We start from the raw sequence: 12,533 nt of genomic DNA, 5'->3' as shown, positions 1-12,533 counted from the left end.
TTGGACAACAGGGTTATGTTCAGTAGGGCACTGCAAAAAGGGAAATCTGTATTCTTATTGGACATATTTAGAAAGTACCTAACTGTTAAAAAGTAAAAAAAAAAAAATGTTGTCGGGCGGAAAAATGCAACTCATTTTTTAAGCCTTTTATGACTTGGACAAGGATTGTAGAGGCTGAAACCACATGAGCACTGGGCTGGGCTGGGCTGGGGTCTGCTGCTATAAACACCTTTGGCCTAACTAAGTACATGCAGCTTCCCCCTCGGGTCTCCAGAACCATCCTTCTAATTACTGGCAGCAAGGTCTCCCAAGTCAAAGAGAACATCAAAAAGAGGCCAACCTCTAAAGTCAATATGTACTTTTCACCAACAGGGAGGAGAGCTCGACTTCAAAGCCAGTTTCTTTTAATCATATGTATTATATCAGCATTCATTAGAATAATATCCAAATGAGGTTGACAGAGTAGCGGGTTAACCTGTTGTGATGATGAAGGCAGGCAGTCCTGTGAAGGAGAATAACTAGCGTGACCTTTTAGAGGGTACAGTACAGGAGGTTGCAGGGCATACAGCCGGTGGTGGGGCGGATGGGGCCAAAGTGCAACAGATTGGCAGCAGGGACTGGCTGGCATTTCTGACTCGGTGGGAACTGGGAAGATCAATCTATGGAAGGCTGCATCTGTTATGACACACGACAAACTATTGACTGATGTGGACTTTGTTGATGGATATAAATAGAAGATCTAATATATATTTGATTCTGGACTATGTTCTCGACATTCTCCGTAACCTTATTCATCTGTAGTGGCCAATTAGAATAATAGAATTTAAACTAGTGTCAAATTGCACAGCCTTTCCTCCTCCTGTCCTCCAGTCTGAATCACCTGCTAATGGACATCAATCAAAGAGATAACGACAGCCAGAGACGACACCTGGCAACTAAGCCCTTGACATACTAGACCGCAGCAACAAGTAATGTACCTGCATTCACATTAAACCGAGGGCTAGTTAATGATGACTGTGCTTTCATGATAATGTCTTCAACAAATAATAGTATCAAGCTGTAGGTTTCAGATCCTGTTTTCATTTTTTAAAGGTCCAATGATGCTGTTTCTAGCTCAATATCAAATCATTTCTGGGTAGCAATTACATCGCTTACTGTGATTGTTTAAAAAAAAAAAGAAGAAACAAAAAGAGCAATTTGTCAAGCAAGAATTTGGCTAGTACAGTTTCAAAGTGGTCTGAGTGGGGAGGGGAACACTGAAAATGAGCTGTTATTGGTAGAGAGGTTTGGTCTCTTCTTATTGGTCTATGAACTAATTTACCGCACAGTGATGTCACCATTCAGGCCAAAACCCCATCCCAAACATTTCAAACTTACACTAAAAGCCATTATCATAATTTTCACAATTTCACAGTATTATTCCCACCTCAGTGTGAAAAGAAATGTATATAAAACACAGATCATTTTTTAATCTATGAGTGCCTGTGAGAGAACCAGTTCTTCAGTCTTCTCAAGGACGCTCTGTAAGTGGGTCCTAAAGCCCTGTGTGTGTGTGAGAGAGTGTGTGTGGGCTTGTCTTGAGCGGAGTAGATGTCTGTGACTTTAGGGCCCTCTGAAATGGCAGGGGTGGAGAGGAGAGGGCCGGGGTTGAGGGGTTCTCATTGCTCTCAATGCTCAGGTCATTTCAAGTGGTCTGTTGTAGTGGCTGCCCTAGCCCTGAACCACCTGTGTTTGCACACCAGCTTTTCTTTCAAGCACTGACAGCCCAGAATGATCACACTGCAATGCTCCTCTCCTCTCCCCGCCTCGCCAATGCAGTTAATCATTACGACTGCTTCCTCCGTCTAGCTAACCCTAGCAGCTCAGATTCAGCCTGCTCCTCCACGACACTTCTACTTGACATTACTTAGTCATGCTAGGGAAGAATTTGGTATCATGATCAAATGCAAGTCTGGGGATCTTAAAATGTAAACAAATTGGGAATGTTGGGTTGGCCATGTTCCCTGTCCCTGTTTCTATAATTCTTTAGAAATTAAACCATTTGAGTATGAGTATACAGAGAGTCCATTCATGCATTTATAGAAGAAATAGACTTAAAATGAGTACATTTTCTGCACGTCAAGATGAATTTCAGCAGAAGACTTTCTGACACTGACCTTTCTATTTTGAAATCAATCTAAAAGTAATTTCCTCTCAGCTGGTTTCTTTAAAGTAAAATGTCAATTGACGAATCAAAGATCTGCGAGTTTTGAAATTGTTTTGTGGATCTGTTCCCGCCCCTGTTGACTAATTTTATGACAGCTGTTCCCGTTTCATTTGAAATTAAAGCCCTGCTCTGTAATCCCAGGAGCCAATCTATAATTAAGGGGATTTATAGAAAAACCAAGTGCTACATTAATAACAAAATGTAATATATTTCTTAATAAGCCATCAGTGGAGAAACCGTCTGAGAAATAAAGAAGAGTACCAGTACTGGCAGCAAGCAGCCTTTAGAAAGAGCAGGAGGAGACTGGAAGGAGGTTCTCATAGATGAGTTAAAGCAGAAGAACTCATCATAGTCATCTGAAATAAATTAAACGACCACAATACTCCTTAGTCACAAACGTGTTCATTGTTTTCATCAACAAACAGCGGGTGTGTCCGTTTCACCATACTGGCCAACAAATATTGCCGTGATTTTCACGATCATGAATTCTATTAGTGAAATATAAGGATTCAAAAATGTGGCAATCACACCCAGAGAGAGTAGTCATCAAAGCAAATGTTAATTATGAGAATATAAAGTATAAAATAATGTATAATATAATGTATAAAATGTAGCTGTTGGAATAAGTCAGAGGCAACAATAAGGGAGCTAGCTATGTGGTAATTCTGTGCCTTATTGCTTTTTCTATCAATTCCAAATGGTGGTGACTCGAGAGCTTAGTCAGCCAAAGGACAAGGAGAAGAGAGCAGTGAATGACTACAGACAGAGCAATAGCCTGCAAGCAAGGCAAGCACTAGTCAGAATAGGCCTGGCTGCAAACATATAGCAGTGTAATCTACTGTATCCTCAGAGAATCCTTTTTGTAATGGGACCATCAGCTGACCTCTCAGGCAACCTTGCTACTTCAGGCTCATCGGTGGGGTGATACCGTTCACCTAGCTAGCCCTATCTAATGAGCATGTTTACAGCTCACTCTCTCCGCATTAAGCATAGGGGGCTCTGCTTCATCAGATAAATGGAAGAAATCAAATAGTCTTGTGTTTACCCTGTGCCTCACTAGAGGGGACACGTTTGTGTGTTGGTGTGTGTGTGTGACATTAAGGCCCTAGCCCCTTGTTGATGATGTCATTCTAAATCCCATCAAATTGTTGGTTGGATCACCCAACCAACAGCTCTATCGCTTTAGATCACCAAGCCAAATAAGGGCAAAAAACAAGCAAACAGTGAGTGGTTGAATAAACAATACCATTTTACCTGTGAGGAAAATTTAAATAGAAATGTGGTGTGTGAGTGTGGGGGCAGGGCTGGTTTTAGGGGTTGGTATCTAAGTAAGACCCCAGCATACTGTAGTAGGAGTGGGGGAGGACATATAAGACTTGTTGGCAAACAGCAGCAGTGAGCTCGGCACAGTAATGTACACAGCCCCATGTATTCATACACAGGGTTCTAGGCCCAAATGGCACCCTATTCCCTTTATAGTGCAATACTTTTGACCAGGGCCCATAGGGCTCTGTGATCAAAAGTAGTGCACTATATAGGGAAAAAAAGGGTGCCATTTGGAACGTGACCCTAGAGAAGGAGAACCTGTGCTGCTCAAAGCCTTAATTTGCAAGGATTCTCCTGCGAGAGGGGTAAAAAGAAGGGGGGGGGGGGGTTGATTTACCTTCCGAGAACGCTCTTGATTGTTTTCGGCAGTCAGGTGTCTCAAGTTGTTTGCTGAAGTCTGGCTCTGCTCTCTCGCCTGTAGGAGATCCTGCTCCAGCCTCTTGCACTGTGGAAGAAGAGCCAGAGGAAGAGAAATACATTAGTAGGGAATTCGCCCATCGCAGTGCAGTGAAAGCCTCGGCATGCCAGGCAGGCAGAGCTAAATGTATACATGCTTCAGCCAGTCTTTCCCACCAGTAGCTCCCGGTTTCTACTCCTTGGCAGAGTAGCTTCTTATGAGTCATGAAGGACAAAGAGAAATGGAGAATTTATAGGCCAAACCGACCAGTTACAACCGTTTGAAAAGATCAGAGACATCATGTTTTCACTGGTCTATTTCTGAAAAAAAATCAACTTCATACCGCAAATGTATGTGTCGACCTGTATTCTTCAGCATTTATAAATACATTATTTAATGACTTAATAACATGCAATATACTTTGATGACAATGAAGCTTTCATAAAAGTATTTAAAAATAATTACCAAAAGGGAACCTTTTTCAATACCATAAACAGACGCAACGTGAATTACTACATACTATGTGATTGTTATCTACTCTGATGTCAGCAGTTCCCCTGCTTTTTCCCCACAGGCACTGCAGACTACACTGACAGACAGACTGAGACAGACAGAGAGACAGACAGACAGACAGACAGACAGACAGACAGACAGACAGACAGACAGACAGTATAAACACACAGACCGCGGCTCAGTCAGGACGTCTCAGTGTTATTGTAAGCCAGAGTTGTTTCATACCAGCCTATATGTGTTCTTCTCCATGTGCACATTCTAAGACTAAAGGACACTTACCAGGAATGTAAACCATCCCTCTCACCCTGACAAGTCGCAATGTTTCGACATCCAGCTGCCTAAAAAACCCCAAAGTGCTCCCGCAAACAAGAGCAGGCGGGCGCAGCCTAGGAGCCCCGCTCGCTGCTCTCGTCCCTCATCCTCTTCCTCTGCCGTCTGGAATAATAGTTCCCTGGTCCAGACAAAACACAAAGCTTCTCTTTAGTGTCAGGGTGAGTTATGGCTTACAGGCAACAGATGTTTTGGGCTAAAAGTATTTCAATCTGAACACAGAGAGAAGGAGCGCACCTCTCTGTTCTTCCCAGGCAGGCTAGGAAGGCCACTCCTGGGGCTACAGTACGGCACCCAAACACATCACTCCTTCGGAACACATGGAGGACGGAGCAGACACGGATTACCTAGCATTACATATGTTCAGCGCATAATGCCTGAAAACACACGTGCATCACACGGTCAATCAAATCAGAGGCTCGTACCTCAATTACACATCATCGACGCTGGGAAAATATGTGGATCTGGCAATGAAAGGCGACCAATCAGAACATAGCAAAACGTCAGCGCTCAGTTTTTAACATGTACACTAGTCCACCAAGGAACAATATTCACTAATGCATAAAGTAACCATACTGCCAGGTACCTAACAAATCAATAACCTTTGTTTTGCAGCATTCACTTTATAGAGAGAAAATAAGAAGAGGGAAGGGGGGGGGGGGGGTATAGGACAGAATAGATGTGTTCCTGTTCCTCCTCCCTCCCTTCACTTATCCAGCTTTTCATATTCCAGCAGGCTGGTGGGTGTAGCGGCCCTCTGGTAGTCGCAGTGGGCTAATCCCTTCGAGATGAAGAGAGGGATAGGAAGAGCAGCAGGGGACGCAGAAATCCTTCAGGATAGAGTGTGGAGACCATCCCCGCCTCACAGGGATTAGGAACAGGCATTTGTAACCTACTTTTAAAATTGCTCCAAAGATTATTTTTTTTGCCCTCCGCAAAAAGCAGGGGCAATATTCTTTCCAGGAGATGTGAATGTGATGTTAGCCCGGGGTTTTGTGGAGATATGGTTGTAGTCTAGGGTTGAGCTCGGCTGGTTGCTCCCACTCAGCCTTGTGTTAAAGTCAGAGGCATTAAGAAGACTGGCGACATCTCCCTCATTGACAACCTCAAAACTTGAGTCAACCTCAAATTCATTGACTGACCCCTATGAACTTGAGTCATTGCATTGGTCAGCTGATTACTAGCTTATAAAATGTGTGAGCACTGCTGTAAATGTGTACAAATCTGGAGAATCAACACATTTCGAAAATCAGATTTAGGCTCTCATTTTTTGAAGAACTTCTCTGGAGCGAAAAACTTGATCGCACCAGCTAGTATTTTGAACAAAGGGAAGTCCCCCCAAAGTCCACATACAGTCTTTGATTTAGGCATTGTAAAAAAAAGCCTCATAAAATGGCTTGAACACCTGGGACAACATAATTAACAGAGGTGGATGAGAGAGGAGAGAAGAGACTGAACCAATGATGAGAAATGAGCAGGAGAGGACAGGAGTGTCCTTTTCATAGAAATAGAATGAGGCTGCCAGTTCACCAATTAAGCCATCATTGACTTGAAAAGGGACGCCTGTTCTATTCATTCTAGTTCTGTGGTTCTTCTGTTACTGAGTCTGAGAACACAGTGAAACAATACTGAAACCATATTCTAATTTTATGACTGAAACGTATAACAGTAGCTAAGTTGTACCAATACAGCTAACCTGGCATTACTAGAAAAGTTACTAGAAATACCTGTTTATTACACATCCCATTGACTAAAATGGACCCATTAGAGATCCTGTTTAAACTGAATCAGCATATCATACAGCCCTATAAACCAATATGCCTTCTTCACAGAGAGAGAGAGTCTACAGGCACATGAAACTAGACTAGCTTTAGACCAGTCGGAAGTGTTGCTCCGGAGCAGCGTGACCTCCATGAATCTGTTCAGTCTACATATAGGCGAGTCACAAATGGTCCCCGATTCCCTATATCAAGGACTACTTTTGACCAGAGCCCTATGGGCCCTAGTCAAAAGTACTGCACTACAGTATATAGGAAAATAGGGCGGCATTTAGAACGCAGCCATAGTGGAGTTGCGGAGGCCTTTCTTCTCCATACGTCTGATGCCTGCCTTTTAATGCCCCGGCGTCGGGCTGAACGGGACAGAGATCCATGAAGCTCACCCACAGGGAGGGAAGCAGAAAGGAAGCATCCCAATCATAATATGCCTGGTAAATCCAGGCTACAGAGAAAAATGTCAAACTCCAGCTAGAAACAGTTCGCAGCTCTGTCTGCGACCACCCACCCAGATGAATGCATGACCGTGTGACTCCCTGCACAGTAGTGTCCTGCTGAAAACTCTGAGCTATGATTGACATTCTTACCACACCTTCCTAAAGAGGAGCGAGTGTCTGACATGGTGATTTTTGCTAGATAGATGGATGTATGGACGGACACATTTTTTAAGGAAGTCCGGCTTTCAGCTTCCTCTTGGAAGTTGGAATAGTAGAAGGCACAAGGTGCAATTTCTAAAATGGGTAGTGCATCATCAGTTCCTCTTGTCATGTTAGTCATTGCATACCGTAGAGAGCTATTTATAACTTGTCAGAAATGTCCAGATCAACTAGCCTATGTCGTCAAATTTTAATTTGGTTGCAGTTTCTACTGCCAATTTTTTTTGTTGTAACGTTTGAGTCACTCAGATATCACATGAACACACATAAGACATGGCAAAATGTGTCGAATTGCAGGACATGAGCTTTAAAACGGCTAAACGTTCTCTGCACCCTGTGGCAAAATGTGTAGAATTACAGAACATACATAAACTGTCTACATACGACATTTTCTCTCAACCAAGAAGAGGGGTGTGAACAGTGTGTGTCATGAACAGTGTTTGTGCCTATAGATATAGACGTGGTGCACACACCGGGGGTGCGGGAAGTTCCCCAATGGGGGCCTGAGTGAAAAAGTTTGGAACCCCTGCCCGAAATTATAATTTGGGGATTTCCCAATTGATATTTTGGTCAACAGTAATACTGTGGGGCTGTGACAGGTTCCTATTTTATTAACCCTTATTTACCAGGTAAGTTGACCGAGAACACATTCTCATTTACAGCAATGACCTGGGGAATAGTTACAGGGGAGAAGAGGGGGGATGAATGAGCCAATTGGAAGCTTTAATATATGGACTTGTTTTTCCACATTGGCACAAAACGGTGGCTTGTCTGCATAACTCTCCTCAAACAAACCCAGTTGTAAAACAGGACACTGAATCACTACATGAGAGGTCTAGTCTATATATCAACATCCCAGATATCCAAGCAAATACCGGGAATTTGAATGTTGAGGTATAATATCTGGATGTCAATATTTGTCAGGCTGCTTGTTTGTTTTTAAATCCTTGAAAATATCCAGGTAAGATGGATGTATCAAACATTTGAGTTTACACGACCATAACCTCCAATGTGAATCAAGTAGTTGGTTTTACTGAATCAAAACAGACAATGTCAGACACAACCCCTGCGTCTGTCTGAGGGGGGGAAGAGATTTCTTGCCTTGTGTACATGTGAACTAGTTAGGTGAGCCGTGTTTGCCTATGTGTGTCAGTGTGTATCGGCAAAATAGACTTCCAATCAAAGGGCATTTAAAAATGGAGAACATGGGGGAGATGCCAATAGTGCTGGGGATAGCAATTTATTACATTATTCAGAGGAGAGACACTGTGGTTAATTTTTGAAACATGTCTCTCTCCTCTATAACGACTGTGTGTGTGTGTGTGTGAGTGTGTGTGTGTGCGCGTAGTGTCGTTCAGACCCACCCTGGCCAGTGCTGTCTCTCTCTCCTCTATAACGATTGTGTGTGTGTGTGTGTGTGCGCGTAGTGTCGTTCAGACCCACCCTGGCCAGTGCCGTCTCTCTCTCCTCTATAACGACTGTGTGTGTGTGTGTGTGTGTGTGTGTGTGTAGTGTCGTTCAGACCCACCCTGGCCAGTGCTGTCTCTCCCTCCTCTATAACGACTGTGTGTGTGTGTGTGTGTGTGTGTGTGTGTGTGTGTAGTGTCGTTCAGACCCACCCTGGCCAGTGCTGTCTCTCTCTCCTCTATAACGACTGTGTGTGTGTGTGTGTGCATAGTGTCGTTCAGACCCACCCTGGCCAGTGCTGTCTCTCTCTCCTCTATAACGACTGTGTGTGTGTGTGTGTGTGTGTGTGTGTGCGTAGTGTCGTTCAGACCCACCCTGGCCAGTGCTGTCTCTCTCTCCTCTATAACGACTGTGTGTGTGTGTGTGTGTGCGTAGTGTCGTTCAGACCCACCCTGGCCAGTGCTGTCTCTCTCTCCTCTATAATGACTGTGTGTGTGTGTGTGTGTGTGTGTGTGTGTGTGCGTAGTGTCATTCAGACCCACCCTGGCCAGTGCTGTCTCTCTCTCCTCTATAACAACTGTGTGTGTGTGCGTAGTGTCGTTCAGACCCACCCTGGCCAGTGCTGTCTCTCTCTCCTCTATAACAGCATTCATCTCCTCTGCTGTAATCTTCCTCCTTCTCTCCCGGACCTTCTGCAGCCGGTCCACGATCACCCCCCCGCTCCGCTCAATCCCCAGCGCTGAATCTGCAGTGTTCACCCTGTTCAGCAGTTCCTCAAGGTCCTAACACACACGACACACACACACACACACACACACACACACACATCATTCCTAATTCAACAGCAGCAACTGACCAAAATAAAAAAATACATACAAAACAACAAAAATGTAATAAATATGCAGATGCTACAGGTGCACAAATATCAGTTCTCAGACGTGGTGTATAGGTGTGTGCACATGTAGGATATATCTGAATTCGTGTTAAAAATGTCAAGCCTTCATAAGCCAATAATAACAATATATTTATAGTCATATGTTTTATTTAAGGAGATGTTAACAAAATATAATAACAATATCATAGTGTTGAAATGTGCTTAGCTGTCCTTAGTTTCCCCAAGACCTTTTTATTGAGGACATTCTGGTGAAAGAAAAAAAGTGAGCCCACATGAGTTCCTAAGGGGAGGGCTTACCGCGTCGCTTTCCTCAGGGTTAATATTCTCCAGGCTGAGCATAGGGGGAAGAGAGAGAGACAGAGAGAGAGAAAGGGGGAGAGAGGACAGAATGAGAGGGGGGAGAGAGAGAGAAGAGAGAGAGTTGTCTTTCCTTAGTGCGGCGAAATGAGATCACTTCCCAAATCTTCCTCACATCCAATAATTGCATTCTGTTCCGGAGGTTTTCAGAGTCGATGATCAGAACAAAAGACACCCCCCAACATATGAAAAGTGCCAGCAGACCCCAGCCATTATTCCTCCAGTAATGCCCTGTATATTCATGTTTACTGCTAATAATGACTACTGGGATCAATTGTTCATATGTGCTGAGATGAGGTGTTGAATCATTTGTAGGTGTGCAGTATTGAGCAGAGGAAGGACCACAGAGAAACGACTACTGTAATTACAGAGGTGTGCCAGGAGATTTATGGACCACCTCAAAGCACTCAGTACATTGTTCTTGCTAACAATCAAAAAGAAGAACAACTCCAGCACACTGGTCGTGGTAATCTTCATGCTTCTAACAAGTTTAAGGGATCTTATTTAACCACATTTTTGGTCTCAATCTACCTTCATTAGAGTGTTTTTCTAGATAACAACCAGACATAAACCAGTTTACCAAGGGGACACAACGATAAAATTATATTGCTTGTTAAATGTTTTTGTTTTTTTAATAAATTGAGACTGAAGCGATTTTACAACAAAATTGTATTCATCAAAATACAATCCAAAACAACACTCATATAGCATATCAATAACACCAGCTTTCCTCTGGCTTCAATCAGGACGGGACATGGCTCTTTTACAGCCCAGTTTAAACGTTTACCTGTCGAGGCACCTCTCCCTGTATGCATCCCAGGCACCCCATTCCCATTATAGTACACTGCAATTGAAAAGGGCCTCAGCTTTTTACTGAAACAGTGGCGGGGAGTACGCATGCAGGGACCAGAATGCTGATTGCACCTTTAAAAAGTGCCAATGTGATTTCCCCCAGGAGGCCAGTCAGTCGATCCTCTCCTCTCATGGAAAAAAAACAAAAATTCTTCAGCTCATTTACAAAGGCATTACACGGATCACCTCCCATTATAAAGGTACATACTCAATCATACTGGGCCCGCCACTGACCTGCCTGGAAAAATAAAGGTTTAGAACCTGCTTTTCCATATTCCAGCTAAGATAATGGGATTGTGCTTGGCTATCAATTACCTTTTCTTTCTAAGAGGAAGGCTGGGAGATGCCGTTGAAGAGATGTTGTTCTAATTAGATTGCCAGGCTATTTGGCATAATACTAGGCTGAAAGCGCTTCATGCCAACCAATAAGTCCAGCCAATTTAAATCATTTGAATCATTCCAATAAAAGGCCATATCAAATAAATGTGATTTGAGATAAAAAATTGTGTTTGACAAATGTTTTGAGAGTAAACAACGCATTGCATATATAAAAAAACAACAACAATGGGATTTATGCAAGTGGATCTCACACCAACCAGCACACCAACCCAGGCTTATTTAAATATAGATTTGCTTCCGACAGAAAGTTATATATTCCCTTAAGTAGAAATGTAATTACTTCTAAACTGCACCAGCTAATATTGCCTGCCCGCCTCCAGTCTTTCCTAGTGGACAATGCAGCTTTAATTTGAAAGGTCCTGGACCTTAAGAACATACCCCACCCCAGTCGAACAACCACCTAAACAAAACAAAAAGATCACATTAATTAGCCCTCTCAGACAGGCTGGTAAAGATCTGCTGGTCTGAAGGACTTGATTGATTTCCTATACAGTGCAACTCTTGACTGACAACCTCGCACGGAGGGCGAGGGGACTCTTATGAAATGTCACACCCCTCCGATATATTCCCAAACCAGTCGATATTGCATTTTTCTCCACCCCCCCCCCACTTGTTTTGCACCGCCATTCCATTCACCTTGTCGACTAGCCTGAAGAACGAAGCGGAGTTCGCCTAAGCAATGGCAAGTAAACAGACTGACCCATTATAGCTGTCAGTAAACCCTCCGTCCCCACTTCCATAGAAGAGGAAAATGGGGAAGTGAGGAAATAACAAAGAGTTTAGCAGAGAGAGAGAGAACAAATGTAATGCTTTTTCACTATTATCTCATAGACTGCTTTCTCCTATTTATTTCCCAACTTGTCTCTGTACTACTGGTGTTGTCAAGGACAGTGAGAGCAGAGGGAGGGAAATAGGTGTCTTCCTGTAATTGATCAGAGTGATCCTGTGTGGTAGGGTTGGGGGTCAACAACACCACTTCCATTTATTCATTTCAGAAAATCAATTGAAATTCAAATGTTCCTTGAAATGTAAGTTTGAATTGACTGAATTCAATTGGATTGTGACAGAGAAGAGGCGGGAGAGGTGAGTTAGTTAAGCAGAATGGGTCAATATGCCAGGGATGAGAAAATGAGGAAACTTTAATTTCTGTTTATTTCCTGAATTGTCACAAAATTCAATCTTGAATTGCTCCGTGACGTGTTGTAGTTTACTATGTTGTGGTTTACTATGTTGTGGTGTGTTGTGGTTTACTATGTTGTAGTTTACTATGTTGTGGTTTACTATGTTGTGGTTTACTATGTTGTGGTGTGTTGTGGTTTACTATGTTGTGGTTTACTATGTTGTGGTTTACTATGTTGTAGTTTACTATGTTGTGGTTTACTATGTTGTAGTTTACTATGTTGTGGTGTGTTGTAGTTTA

General features: G+C 43.1%; 1 protein-coding gene across 4 annotated transcripts in view; it reads right to left on the bottom strand.

Annotated features, from left to right (window-relative positions):
* Positions 1 to 12,533, bottom strand: part of mipol1 (mirror-image polydactyly 1) — a 97,583-nt gene that overhangs the window by 18,226 nt on the left and 66,824 nt on the right. For all 4 annotated transcript variants that reach the window (XM_021573942.2, XM_021573945.2, XM_021573946.2 and 1 more), the window contains 3 exons: positions 9,803 to 9,836; positions 9,222 to 9,392; positions 3,870 to 3,977 (listed from right to left, as the gene is read on the bottom strand). In XM_021573942.2, the coding sequence (XP_021429617.1) occupies positions 3,870 to 3,977; positions 9,222 to 9,392; positions 9,803 to 9,836 (313 nt within the window). The remainder of the gene's footprint in view (positions 1 to 3,869; positions 3,978 to 9,221; positions 9,393 to 9,802; positions 9,837 to 12,533) is intronic.

This window comes from Oncorhynchus mykiss, chromosome 19, assembly GCF_013265735.2.
Source record: "Oncorhynchus mykiss isolate Arlee chromosome 19, USDA_OmykA_1.1, whole genome shotgun sequence".
NCBI lineage: Eukaryota > Metazoa > Chordata > Actinopteri > Salmoniformes > Salmonidae > Oncorhynchus > Oncorhynchus mykiss.
Note: the sequence above shows the minus strand (reverse complement) of the source record. Positions and strands in the feature narration are given on the sequence as shown.